We start from the raw sequence: 13,439 nt of genomic DNA on the forward strand, positions 1-13,439 counted from the left end.
AAATCCATGTCCATTGAGTCGGTGATGCCATCCAACCATCTCATCCTCTGTCATCCCCTTCTCCTCCTGCCCTCAATCTTTCCCAGCATCAGGGTCTTTTCCAGTGAGTCAGTTCTTCACATCAGGTGGCCAGAGTATTGGAGTTTCAGCTTCAGCATCAGTCCTTCCAGTGAACACTCAGGACTGATCTCCTTTAGGATGGACTGGTTGGATCTCCTTGCAGTCCAAGGGACTTTCAAGAGTCTTCTCCAACACCGCAGTTCAAAAGGATTGATTCTTCTGCACTCAGCTTTCTTTCTAGTCCAACTCTCACATCCATACATGACCACTGGAAAAACCATAGCCTTGACTAGACGGACCTTTGTTGACAAAGTAATGTCTCTGCTTTTTAATATGCTGTCTAGCTTGGTCATAACTTTCCTTCCAAGGTTATTAAACGTCTAAGGAAATTAAACGTCTTTTAATTTCATGGCTGCAGTCACCACCTGCAGTGATTTTGGAGCCCAAAAAAATAAAGTCTGACACTGTTTCCACTGTTTCCCCATCTATTTCCCATGAAGTGATGGGACCAGATGCCATGATCTTAGTTTTCTGAATGTAGAGCTTTAAGCCAACTTTTTCACTCTCCTCTTTCACTTTCATCAAGAGGCTTTTTAGTTCCTCTTCACTTTCTGCCATAAGGGTGGTGTCATCTGCATATCTGAGGTTATTGATATTTTTCCCGGCAGTCTTGAGTTCAGCTTGTGCTTCCTCCAGCCCATCATTTCTCATGATGTACTCGGCATAGAGGTTAAATAAGCAGGGTGACAACATACAGCTTTGACATACTCCTTTTCCTATTTGGAACCAGTCTGTCGTTCCATGTCCAGTTCTAAGTGTTGCTTCCTGACCTGCGTACAGATTTCTCAAGAGGCAGGTCAGGTGGTCTGGTATTCCCATCTCTTTCAGAATTTTCCACAGTTTATCGTGATCCACACAGTCAAAGGCTTTGGCATAGTCAATAAAACAGAAATGGATGTTTTTCTGGAACTCTTGCTTTTTCCATGATCCAGCGGATGTTGGCAATTTGATCTCTGGTTCCTCTGCCTTTTCTAAAACAGCCTGAACATCTGGAAGTTCACGGTTCACATATTGCTGAAGCCTGGCCTGGAGAATTTTAAGCATCACTTTACTAGCGTGTGAGATGAGTGCAATTATGCGGTAGTTTGAGCGTTCTTTGGCATTGCCTTTCTTTGGTGATTTTGATTACTTATGCATATATCTAGGAGTGGAATCACTAGGTCTTACGGTAATTCTGTAACTTACTGCAGAATTGCCAAACTGTTTTCTACAGCAGCTGCACCGTTTTACATTCCCATCAGCCATGCACAAGGGTTTGAATTTCTTCACATTCTCGCCTTATTATTATAGCTATCCTAGTAAGAGTAAAGTGAAATCACAATGTAATTTTGATTTGCGTTTCCTTAATGACTAATGGTGTTGAGTATCTTTTCTTGTATTACTGGTTATTTGTACAGTTTAGTTGAAGAAATGTCTATTTTAGTCCCTTGCCCATTTTTTAAAAATTGTTTGTGTATTGTTGACCGCGCTGGGTCTTCGTGGCTGTGCAGGGACTTCTCTAGTTGGTAGCAAGGAGGGGCAACTCTTTCCGTGCCGCGCAGGCTTCTTGTGGTGCTGGCGTCTCTGGCTGCGGAGCACAGGCTCCAGGGCGCCTGGGCTGCAGCAGGCGCAGCACATGGGCTGCCGCAGTTGCGGTGCACCGGCTTAGCTGCTCCGAGGCACGCGGGATCTTCCCAATTTGCCCTTTTGTTATTGAGCTGTAGGAGTTCTTTTTCTGTTTTAGATATTAACCGCTATTGAGATACATGATTTGCAAATATTTTTTTCTAGTTTTATGGGCTGTATTTAAAAATAATTTTTTATTATTAATATTCTCTTCATGTCCTTTGATACACAAAAGTTTTAAGTTTTAATGTCCAATTTATTTTTTCTTTTGTTACCCACGTCTGAAAGTCTTGAAAATATGCATCTGTTTTCTTCTAAGGGTTTTTATACCATCCTGGTAGCTCAGCTGGTAAAGAATCCTCCTACAATGCAGGAGACCCCGTTCGATTCCTGGGTCAGGAAGAGTTTTATGGTTTTAGCTCATAAAATTGAGTTAATTTTTACACATGATATAAAGTAAGGGTCCCGCTTCATTTCTTTGCACGTGGAGATCCAATTTTCCCAGTACCATTTGTCAAAAAGACTGTGATTCTTTCTCCATTGAATGGTCTCTTCACGCCTTGTCAAAAGTTCCGCAGATGTAAGAGTTTATTCGGGGGCTCTCTGTTCTGTGACAATGGCCATGTGTCTCTGCTTATGCCAGTAGCACACTGTTTTGATTATCGTAGCTCTGTGGTAAAATTTTAAATCGGAAGTATCTGCTTTTCAACTTCGTTCTTTTTTAGGCTTTGGCTATTCTAGGTCCTTTGACTTTTTGTATGAATTTTCAGATGAGCTATTCCATTTCTGCAAAAAGCATTGTTGGGATTTTGATAGGGTCTGTATTAAATCTGTAGATTGCTTTGGGTGGTATTGACATGTTAACATTTGAGTCTTCCAGTCTGAGAAATGAGATTGGAATCCAATCTGAGAACTGAGATTCCAGTCTGAGAATCTGGTTGGATGGCATCACCGACTCGATGGACGTGAGTCTGAGCAAGCTCCGGGAGTTGGTGACGGACAGGGAAGCCTGGCGTGCTGCAGTCCCTGGGGTTGCAAAGAGTTGGACACAACTGAGCGACTGAACTGAACTGAGTCTGAGAACACAGGATAGCGTTCCCGTTCACATACATTTTTTTTATTTAGGCTCTGCTGGGTCTCTGTCTGCTGTGCAGGCTTTTCTCTAGTTGCAGCAAGTGGGAGTGCTGCCCTAGTTGCGGTTGCTCCAGCTTCTCACTGTGGTGGCTTCTCTTAGTGCAGAGCGTGGGCTCGAGGCGCACAGGTTTCAGTAGCTGCGGTTCGAGGGCTCTAGGGCACAGGCTGAAGAGTTGTAGCTCACAGGCTTAGTTGCTCCTCAGCCTGTGGAATCTTCCCAGACCAGAGATTGAACCTGTGTCTCCTGCATTGGCAGGCAGGCTCTTTACTACCAAGCCATCAGGGAATCCTTTTTATGTATCTTTTTAAGTTTGCTGAATTTATGTATTACCATAACAGTCTTTAGGGTTTTCTAGATATATGTAGATCATGTCATGTGCAAATAAGAATAGTTTTATGTCTTCCTTTCCAACTTGGATGCTTCTTACTGCTTTTTCGTGCCTAAGTGCTCTAGCTAGGATTCGCAGTACTGTGTTGAACAGAAGCGGTGAAAGCAGGCATTCCTGCCTGTTCCTAATTCTTAGGGGGAAAGCTGTTGGTCTTTCACCATCGAGTATTATGATTGTGTTTTTTTAAATAGCTGGCCCTTGTCATGTTGAAGAAGTTCCCTTGTCTTTACTGAGCGTTTTTATCATGAGAGAGTGTTTGATTTTGTCAAATGCTTTTTCTACATCAATTGAAATGATCATGTGGATTTTTTTCTATTTCTATTAAAGTGGCGTTTTACGTTGATTGGTTTTTGTGTGTTGAACTGCTCTTGCATTCCTGGAATAAATCCCAGTCTGTTGTAGTAAATAATTAGTTTAACATGCTGATGGCCTTGGTTTTGCTAGTATTTGGTGCAGATTTCTGCATCTTGACTCATAAAGATTATTGGTCTGTAGTTTTCTTATATTGTCTTTGTCTGCCTTTCATATCAGAGTAACACTGACCTCGTAGAATGAAGTAGAAAGTGTTATCTACTTTTAATTTTTTGGAAGAATTTGAGTACAATTGGTGTTAAATCCTCTTCTAAATCTTGGGTAGAATTTACCAGTGACACCATCTGATTCTGGGCTTTTTTGGGGGGTGGGAGAGGAGATGGTTGGGTATTGATAGATTCCCACTAGTTGTTATAATTCTGTTCAAGTTTTCTGTTACTTTTTGAGTTAGTTTTGGTAGTTTGTGCTGTTTAGTATTCTTGTATCATTCTTTTGTTTTTGTAAAGTCATCAGTAATATAGTGCTGGGCTTAGTCGCTCAGTGGTGTCTGGCTTTGGGACCCCATGGATTTCAGCCCACCATGGGGATTCTCCAGGGAAGAATACTGGAGTGGGTTGCCATGCCACTCTCCAGGGATCAATCCGTTCAGGTCAGGTCAGTCACTCAGTCATGTCCGACTCTGCAACGCCATGAATCGAAGCACACCAGGCCTCCCTGTCCATCACCAACTTCCGGAGTTTACTCAAACTCACGTCCATCGATTCGGTGATGCCATCCAGCCGTCTCATCCTCTGTCATCCCCTTCTCCTCCTGCCCCTAGTCCCTCCCAGCATCAAGGTCTTTTCCAATGAGTCAACTCTTTGCATGAGGTGGCCAAAGTATAGGAGTTTCAGCTTCATCATCAGTCCTTCCAATGAATATTCAGGACTGATTTCCTTTAGGATGGACTGGCTGGATCTCCTTGTAGTCCAAGGGACTCTCAAGAGTCTTCTCCAACACCACAGTTCAAAAGCATCAATTCTGTGCTCAGCTTTCTTCACAGTCCAACTCTCACATCCATACATGACCACTGGAAAAACTGTAGCCTTAACTAGACAGACCTTTGTTGGCAAAGTAATGTCTCTGCTTTTGAATATGCTGTCTAGGTTGGTCATAACTTTCCTTGCAAGGAGTAAGTGTCTTTTTATTTCATGGCTGCAGTCACCATCTGCAGTGATTTTGGAGCCCCAAAAAATAAAGTCTGACACTGTTTCCCCATCTGTTTCCCATGAAGTGGATGGGACCAGATGCCATGATCTTCGTTTTCTGAATGTTGAGCTTTAAGCCAACTTTTTCACTCTCCTCTTTCACTTTCATCGAGGCTTTTTAGCTCCTCTTCACTTTCTGCCATAAGCGTGGTGTCATCTGCATATCTGAGGTTATTGATATTTGTCCTGGCAATCTTGATTCCAGCTTGTGCTTGATCCAGTCCAGTGTTTCTCATGATGTACTCTACATATAGGTTAAATAAGCAGGGTGACAATATACAGCCTTGATATACTCCTTTTCCTATTTGGAACCAGTCTGTTGTTCCATGTCCAGTTCTAACCGTTGCTTCCTGACCTGCATATAGGTTTCTCAAGAGGCAGGTCAGGTGGTCTGGTATTCCCATCTCTTTCAGAGTTTTCCACAGTTTATTGTGATCCACACAGTCAAAGGCTTTGGCATAGTCAATAAAGCAGAAATAGGTGTTTTTCTGGAATTCTCTCGCTTCAGTAGTTCCCCATTATCTGTGTTTTTGCTTTCTGTGTGGTTTCAATTACCCACCATCAACTGTGTTCCAAAAATATTAAATGAAAAATTCCAGAAATAAAAAATCAATACATTTCAAATTGTGAGCCCATTCTGAGAATTGTGATGAAATCTTGTGCTGTCTGGTCCACCCTACCTGGGACATGAATCATCCCTTTGTCTAACTTATTCCACCCATTGTTATTGTCTGTTCAGTCACTAAGTCATGTCTGACTCTTTGCGACCCTATGGACTGCAGCACCCAGGCTTCCCTGTCCCTCACTATCTCCTGGAGCTTACTCAAATTCATGTTCATTGAGTCGGTGATGCTATCTAACCATCTCACCCTTTGCCACCCCCTTCTCCTTTTTACCATCAATCTTTCCCAGTATCAGTGTCTTTTCCAGTGAGTCATCTTTTCACATCAGGTGGCCAAAGTATTGGAGCTTCAGCTTCAGCATCAGTCCTTCCAGTGAATAGTCAGGGTTGATTTCCTTTAGGATTGACTGCTTTGATCTCCTTGCAGTCCAGGGGACTCTCAAGAGTCTTCTCCAGCACCACAGTTCAGAGGCACCAGTTCCTCAGTGCTTACCCATTTGTCACTTGGTTACTCGGTTATCAGCCGGGCTCTCATGGTGTTGCAGTGCTTATGTTCAAATAACCCTTACTTTACTGTTTTCCTTGATAATGACCTCAAAGCACAAGAGTAGTGATGCTGGCAATTCAGACATGCCAAAGAGAAGCTGTAAAGTATTTCCTTTAAGTAAAGAGTTACTTAAAGTTCTTGGCTTAATAATCTTCAGTTACCAAAAAAAAAAAAAAAAACCTTCAGTTACCAAGATCTAGAGTAAAAAAAAAAGCATCTATTTATGAAATTGTGAAGAAGGAAAAAGAAATCTGTGCTGGTTTTGCCATCGTATCTCAAACTGCAAAAGTTCCAGCCACGGTGTGTGCTAAACATGTGCTGTGTTAGGGTGGAAACCGCATTACATCGGTGATGAAATATTTTGGGAGAGAGACCACATTCACATAATTTTTCCTATCAGGTAAAGTCGATCAGTCGTGTCCGACTCTTTTTGACCCCATGGACTGTAGCCTACCAGGCTCTTCCATCCATGGGATTTTCCAGGCAAGAGTACTGGAGTGGGTTGCCATTTCCTCCAGAGGATCTTCCCGACCCAGGGATCGAACCCATGTTTCCCGCATTGTAGCCAGACGCTTTACTGTCTGAGCCACCAGGGAATTGTCATAACTGTTCTGTTCTATTATTAGCTATTAGTAATATTACTGTGTCTAATCTGTAAACTAAACTTCATCATGGGTTGGTATGTATGCAGTCGGGGGATGTGTGTGTGTCTGTATATATACAGGGTTCAGTACTATCCGCAGTTTGAGGCATCCTGTGGGGGGATCTTGGAATTTATCCCCTACTGATGAAGTTGACTGCTGCATCTCCCTGTTGTTTTAGTAGTTGAGTCTTCTCTCTTTTCTCCTTAGGCAGTCTATGTAAAGATTTGTCCATTTCCTTCGTCTTTTCAAGAAACGAACTTTTGGTTTCATTGATTTTTCTCTCTGATACTTTTCTATTTCCTATTTCTTTTATCTCCATCCTGATCTTTATCTCCTTCATTCTGCTAGCTCAGGAACTAGTTTGTTCTTCTTTTTTGGGTTCCTTATGATGTACAGCTACGTGCTGGTTGGAGGTTTGCCTTCTTTTTTAATATGAGCGTCTACAACTATAAATTTTCCTCTTGGCCCTGCTTTTGCTGCCCCCCCATAAATTTTGGTGTGTATTGTGCTTTTATGTTTATTTGTCTCTTAAGCATTTTCTGATCTCTTGTGATTTCTTCTTTGACCCATTGGTTTTTAAGATTGTGTTTAGTTTCCACATTTGTGAGTTTTCCAGTTTGCCTTCTGTCACTGATTTCTCATTTCATTCCATTTTGATCAGAAAGGATGACTTTGATTCAGATTGTCGTGTGACCCAGCATGCGGCCTACCCTGGAGAATGCTCCGTGTGTTCCAGAGTACCGTGTGCTCTGCTGCTGTTGGCTGGCGTGCTCTGTAGACAGTGTAGTCGGCTTTGGCTGGCTTACAGTGGTGTTCAGTCCTGTGTGTTCTTACTGGTCTTCTGTGTAGACGCTCTGTTCATTATTTAAAGTAGGACATTGCAGTCATCAGCAGTTTCTACAGAACTGTTTATTTCTCCCTTGAGTTTGGTCAGGTTTTGCTTCATTTATCCTGGAGCTCTGTTAGGTCTCTGTGTGTTAGTCGCTCAGTTGTGTCTGATGATCTGCGACCCCATGGACTGTAGCCCGCAAAACTCCTCTGTCCATGGAATTCTGCAGGCAAGAATACTGGAGTGGGTTGCCATGCCCTTCTCCAGGGAATCTTCCCAACCCAGGGACTGAACCCAGGTCTTCTGCATCGCAGACAGATTCTGTAGCATCTGAGCCACCAGGGAAGCCCCAAGGTCTGTGTATATGTATATTTAATTGTTAGATTTTCTTTCTGTAGCGAATCTCTTGTTGATATGCAGCGTCCTTCTTTGTCTCTTGTAATCTGTTGTGACCTAGTCTATTTTGTCTGATGCTAGTGTGGCCAGAGCAGCGCTCTCTTGCTTACTGTTTGCATCTTTTTCCTTCCTTTCACTCTCAACCTGTTTTTGTCTATATCTAAAGTAAATCTTTTATAGACAACATACGGATGGTCCTGATTTTTCCTAAGCTCTAAAGTACTTGGATTTAGCCTTGTCATAGAAGGCTCAGGAAATGTACAATGATAAGCGCAGTAATCGCCACAGTCAGTTTTGTGCAGCTATCTCCAGCGTCCCCCTCCTTGACAGCAGTTTCAGCGACAGCCAACATGTGGCCTCGTTGCTCGTTTTCTACCACAGACCCTTAAGGGTGGGCGTCTGTTGTCATGGCATCATGTAGGAGATACTGATGACCAGTAAGCTCATGCTCTCTGTCTGACTCCACCACGCAGCCTGTACTATGGGCAGAGCCCTCTCAACCTCCCTCAGCCCTGACTTGACTGGTGCTGGACACCCAAGCATAGAAAAGTCCTGTGTGACCTGACGCCAGCACCTACATTTGCCGTCCAAGGATGGGCTGAAACGGAAGGCATCTCACCAGGTCACAGGCTGGCTTGTTGGCCCTGCCCACTCTGAGAGTAGCCTCCTGCTCAGTGCTCCCTTGGCTAAAGAGAAAGGCTACTACCTGAAGAGTTTAGCACCCACTGGGGCTCTAGATCTCATCTCTGCCCAGGGTTGATGGTGCTAGGGTCGAATTGCTGCCCAGGTTCCAAACGTGGTGCTCAGTATACAGGAGGGCGCTCAGATGTGAGGGCCGCTCTCATGCATGCATGTCGCAGCCCTGAGGTCCAGCCCCAGCTGCAGAAGAAGTGTCCTTCACGATCTAGGGGACACGTACAAGCTTCAGAGTCTTGGGTTCAGGTTCAAGCCCCAATGGCCAGGGAATTGTTCCCAGGGAATTGTGGGCAGCCCCCACCCGCCTGCTCACTGTTGAAGTGGCCAGGGAAGGAGAGGGACTTCGGGCCTGATCCAGGTGAACAGCAGACTGCTCAGACCTTGGCTCCTTTGTTTCTCTCCACGGCGTTCCCCAGTATCCTCCAGAGCCCCCACAGACTGAGGAATTAGGGGACAGTCTTAGGGTCCAAAAGCACCTGCGAGTGGTTCTTGGAGGCAAAGCCCCAGCCCCATTGATCTGGGAAGACCTGGCTCTTCAGCCTCCTGAGAGGCCTCTGCGCCTCTTCTGCCTGAGTTGCTCCCCAGCAGCCACCCCCTGCAGGGAGGTTGTTTCCAGCACTCAGATGGAGCCTTCACAGCATCTTCATGTGAATTACTGTTGTGGGTTCCAGCCAAGCTCCAAAGCTGACACCAGATTAAATGTTAGTTGCTTTAAAGACAGTTGGCTGTGTCTCAGGCAGGCACTAACAGCGTTCTTATGCCGGCTGCACACCTGTGTGTCTGCACCGGGTGTCTCTTCACCATAGGGCTTGCTCCCAGGAGCCCGTGTGCACGCATGCACGCACGCACAGTCAGCTGCCACGTCTCTGGCTGTGCAGATCCCCCTCCTTGTCACCTGTTACCTCTGTCACCTTGAGTGGGGCCCAGGCCTCTGGAGCTTCGGTGTCAGCATCTGCAGTGGGGGTCATAGAGCCTGCCTGGAGCAGTCAGAGGGGAATGGAACTGCATGCACGTGACACAGCAGAGCAAAGCCCCACGAGGTCATCAGGTGACGCGCATGCTGACTGCTCCCGCTTCAGGGTCCTGCCGCACGTGGCGGGAGCCTCAGGTGTCGTCAGCTCGTGGACTCTGCCTTGGACACAGGTGCGTGGCTGGGCCCCCGTGTGCAGTGCTGACCAGCCTGTGTCTTGTTTCTAGTTCAGGACCTCAAGGGTCTTGGCTACGAGAAGGGGAAGCCCGTGGGTCTGGTGGGTGTCACGGAGCTCTCGGATGCCCAGAAGAAGCAGCTGAAGGAGCAACAGGAGGTAAGCCGGGGGCAGGGCAGGCAGGCCCCGCAGGGCTGGTGGAGTGTTGTCTCCCAGGCGGCCCGGTGGTGCAGTGCGTTCTTTCTGAGCCTCTGTGGTGCCAGGTGGACCCCACACTCGGGGGAGAGGCTCTTGGTTAGGTAGGTCCCCTGTCAATGGCGTGCCATCCCCCAAGGGCCCTCCCCAGCCCACAGTTGTGTCCAGAGCCCAGCCTTCTCATGCTGCCTGAACAGCCTCTGCCCCAAATGCTTCATGGCTGCTCCCCACTGCACCTGGGCTGCTCCCGACTGGATGGTCTCCATTTAAGTTTTCCTTACAGTTCCCTCTAGCACTCAGCACAGAATAAGCCTGGCTGGTACCGGGTGCCCTGAATGGTGTGACAGCTGCCCAGATGGTGCTGGGCATTGTTGGGGGGACGGCTGGCTCACCGGGTGTCCTGTGGCCAGGACACAGACCACAGCTTGCCCAGGCCGCCACCTCCAGGCTGGCAGCCGCATTACCTCGCCCTTGATTCCCCCCAGGGCTCAGAAGCCCACGTCACCTTGCTCGGGCCATGGTGATGGTGCCCAGGATATTGCCGATTCTAGGCCAGCCTCTGGGAAAAACTAGAGAGAGGTCCTCCCTTCTCAAAACAGAGGTTCAGGAAACCCAAGGCACCAGATTCAGTGCCTTCCTGAACACTCGCCCCTGTGCCTGCCCCAGGGACGGGGAGGGAGCGCCCATCGTGCGCGGAAGCGGCGGCGGGGCCTCGCTCACTGGTGTGTGCTGCCCGCAGATGCAGCAGATGTACGACATGATCATGCAGCACAAGCGCGCAATGCAGGACATGCAGCTGCTGTGGGAGAAGGCGCTGCAGCAGCACCAGCACGGCTACGACAGTGACGAGGAGGTGGACAGCGAGCTGGGCACCTGGGAGCACCAGCTGCGGCGCATGGAGATGGACAAGACGCGAGGTGGGCCGGGGGCCCAGCGTGGCGGGGCGGGGCACCGGGCGCAGGCCTGCCTTCAGTGCTGCGGGCGCCGGGGGCCCACTCAGCTGCCCAGCGGGCACGTGGAGGCGGCACGCTGCTGCGGGCGCCGGGAGCCCACTCAGCTGCCCAGCGGGCACGTGGAGGCGGCACGCTGCTGCAGGCGCCGGGGGCCCACTCAGCTGCCCAGCGGGCACGTGGAGGCAGCACGCTGGGCCCTCGGGCCGCCTGCCCAGCCTGTAAGGCCGGGGGCAAGAGAGTTGGCCTCTTGTGCCTGTTTCTTCAGTGATAAGCGCATGGTCCTCTGAGTGTCCCCTGGCACTTGAACGCAGTACCCAGGAGGGCTGCGTGGGAGAGCAGGGGCTCATGTCAGCATTTCAGCAGCTGCCTCATTCATTCCCCATGGCCCCAGGCTCCGCCTGAGACTCACACTTGGACTGTGGGGCCATGACCCGCTCCTTCCTCCTCTCACCTTTACCCCATCTCTGGGCAGAATGGGCAGAGCAGCTGACAAAGATGGGCCGGGGCAAACACTTCATCGGGGACTTCCTGCCACCGGACGAGCTGGAGAAGTTCATGGAGACCTTCAAGGCCCTGAAGGTAACTGGGAAGAGCCCGGACTGCAGCCTCCTCCTGGGGCAGGCACCTGCGGTGCCCTCGGGCTCCCTGGCTCACAGGGCACGTTGAGCCCTCTTCCAGGAGCGGCGTCTGCTTGTGACAGAGGCCATCTGTGTAGGACATTAGTGAATAGCAGCTCAGTTGCTGCTTTAGAAACGCTTACCAGGGCTTTAGGGAAATGCTGCTTCCAGTGGAGCCAATTAAGTGCAGATTACAGGCAAGGCATTTCTCAGGCAGACACCCCCATGTATTGGGCTCCCCAGAATGAAAACATTCCTCTCGTGCTACCTTGGTGCTCAAGAGGAGAGAGCTGATGTAGAACATTCCACGTCGGCTTTTGCGGGTTTTTGTAAAACTGCGTCGTAGCACATCATCTTGTCAGTGAGGCGGTCGCCTTATTGATCATGGCCTCTCTTTAGCGCTCTGTGTAACACATAGCTCCTGGAACATGAGCTTTGTCTTCGCTGATGAACCATGGATCTTTCTCATGGTGGTCAAGGCCTGTGTGACCTGTCATCTTGCCCTCTGTGACTTGGCCACCAGGGAACACAGCGCTGCTTCTGGCCCTGGGGACCCTGACAGGAGGCAGCTTGATCTTTTCTCAAAGAGTCTGATGTGGTGGTGGGGAGGCAGAGGGGCAGGTGGTCCCAGAGGCCATGGGGTGGAGGGGGGTTCTGGGCCAGAGCTGGGATTGGGAGTGGCTACAGCCCCGGTGGATGACGGCCGCCTCCTCCCCTGCAGGAAGGCCGTGAGCCTGACTACTCAGAGTACAAGGAGTTCAAGCTGACGATCGAGAACATCGGCTACCAGATGCTGATGAAGATGGGCTGGAAGGAGGGGGACGGCCTGGGCTCGGAGGGACAGGGCATCAAGAACCCCGTCAACAAGTGAGTGTGGCCTCCAGTGTTGGGGCCAGGGGCAGAGGAAAATCCCCACGCAGAGACATAGGTCAGGGCTACAGACTCTGGTGGTGGGACTGCCTTGGGCTCTCTGTCTTCTCAGAGTGCCAGTTGTGTCCCAGACAGGTGTTGCCCAGCCCGGCATACCCCCCACAGGGAGCTGCATTGGGGTGCTGCTGCTGAGCCCATCCAGGGCGAGTGAGGCCCCCCTGCCCGCAAGCTCAGGTCCCTCACCCCCTTTTCCGCTGGCCCCATCCTGCTCCCCTGCTCACCCCGCCCATTGCCCCAATGCAGGGGCACCACCACGGTAGATGGCGCTGGCTTTGGCATTGACCGGCCAGCCGAGCTCTCCAAGGAAGATGACGAATACGAGGCTTTCCGAAAGAGGATGATGCTGGCCTACCGCTTCCGTCCCAACCCCCTGGTGCGTGTGTCCCCGCCCCCATCTTGTTTCTGCTGGGTCACCACAGTTCCTCCCCTGGAGGGGTGGCGGTGCTGGTAAAGAAGTGTGTCTCCTTCCGCAGTCCAGCTAGACTCACAGCAAAACCACCTCCCACTTCTCCCCCTGTGTTCAAGTCTGACTCTCCTCCCCAAAGCTGCCCTCCCTCCTGGAGAATGTGAGCTCGCTGCTCCTGCTAGGTTCTGGATGGGAGGAACTGCTGTCTTCCGTTAGCATAATCACCTCCTGTTTTATCTTTCTTGCTTCCCACAGAACAACCCCAGACGGCCTTACTACTGAGTATTCTGGAGAAATGCACAAGTGTACTTTGCAAAACACTGACCATCCCTGGACTGTGGAATGTTCCAGCCTGCATTTCTGCCCACCCTTCCCGTTGTTGCGAGTGTTGTGCTGTGTATTAAAACCCCAGAGCCTGCCTGCTGTGGCAGCCTGGTCTTGCCATCACCAGAAACCCCTCCTGTTCCTTAGCAGCAGGGCCATGGTGGACGGGGGGGACAGGATGCACCTATGAAGGCTGCCCAGTGCCCACAGAATCCTGGAAAATCACCTGGACCTTTGTGTGCTCGTGGGGTCCCCCATCAGCCTGGGTTGGAGTTGAGGAGAGGAATTTTGGAGGGGCAGCCAGCAGCTGAAGGAGATGTGGCTGCAC

General features: G+C 49.4%; 1 protein-coding gene across 2 annotated transcripts in view; it reads left to right on the plus strand.

Moving 5' to 3' along the window:
- The window catches only part of SUGP1 (SURP and G-patch domain containing 1), a 32,470-nt gene extending 19,238 nt beyond the window's left edge, over positions 1-13,232 (plus strand). For both annotated transcript variants that reach the window (XM_052643026.1, XM_052643027.1), the window contains exons 9-14: positions 9,739-9,845; positions 10,621-10,798; positions 11,307-11,413; positions 12,173-12,318; positions 12,625-12,754; positions 13,043-13,232. In XM_052643026.1, coding sequence (XP_052498986.1) covers positions 9,739-9,845; positions 10,621-10,798; positions 11,307-11,413; positions 12,173-12,318; positions 12,625-12,754; positions 13,043-13,069 — 695 coding nt within the window. In that variant the 3' untranslated portion in view covers positions 13,070-13,232. The remainder of the gene's footprint in view (positions 1-9,738; positions 9,846-10,620; positions 10,799-11,306; positions 11,414-12,172; positions 12,319-12,624; positions 12,755-13,042) is intronic.
- Positions 13,233-13,439: the final 207 nt, after the last annotated feature.

The sequence above is a fragment of the Budorcas taxicolor genome, chromosome 7, assembly GCF_023091745.1.
Source record: "Budorcas taxicolor isolate Tak-1 chromosome 7, Takin1.1, whole genome shotgun sequence".
Lineage (NCBI taxonomy): Eukaryota > Metazoa > Chordata > Mammalia > Artiodactyla > Bovidae > Budorcas > Budorcas taxicolor.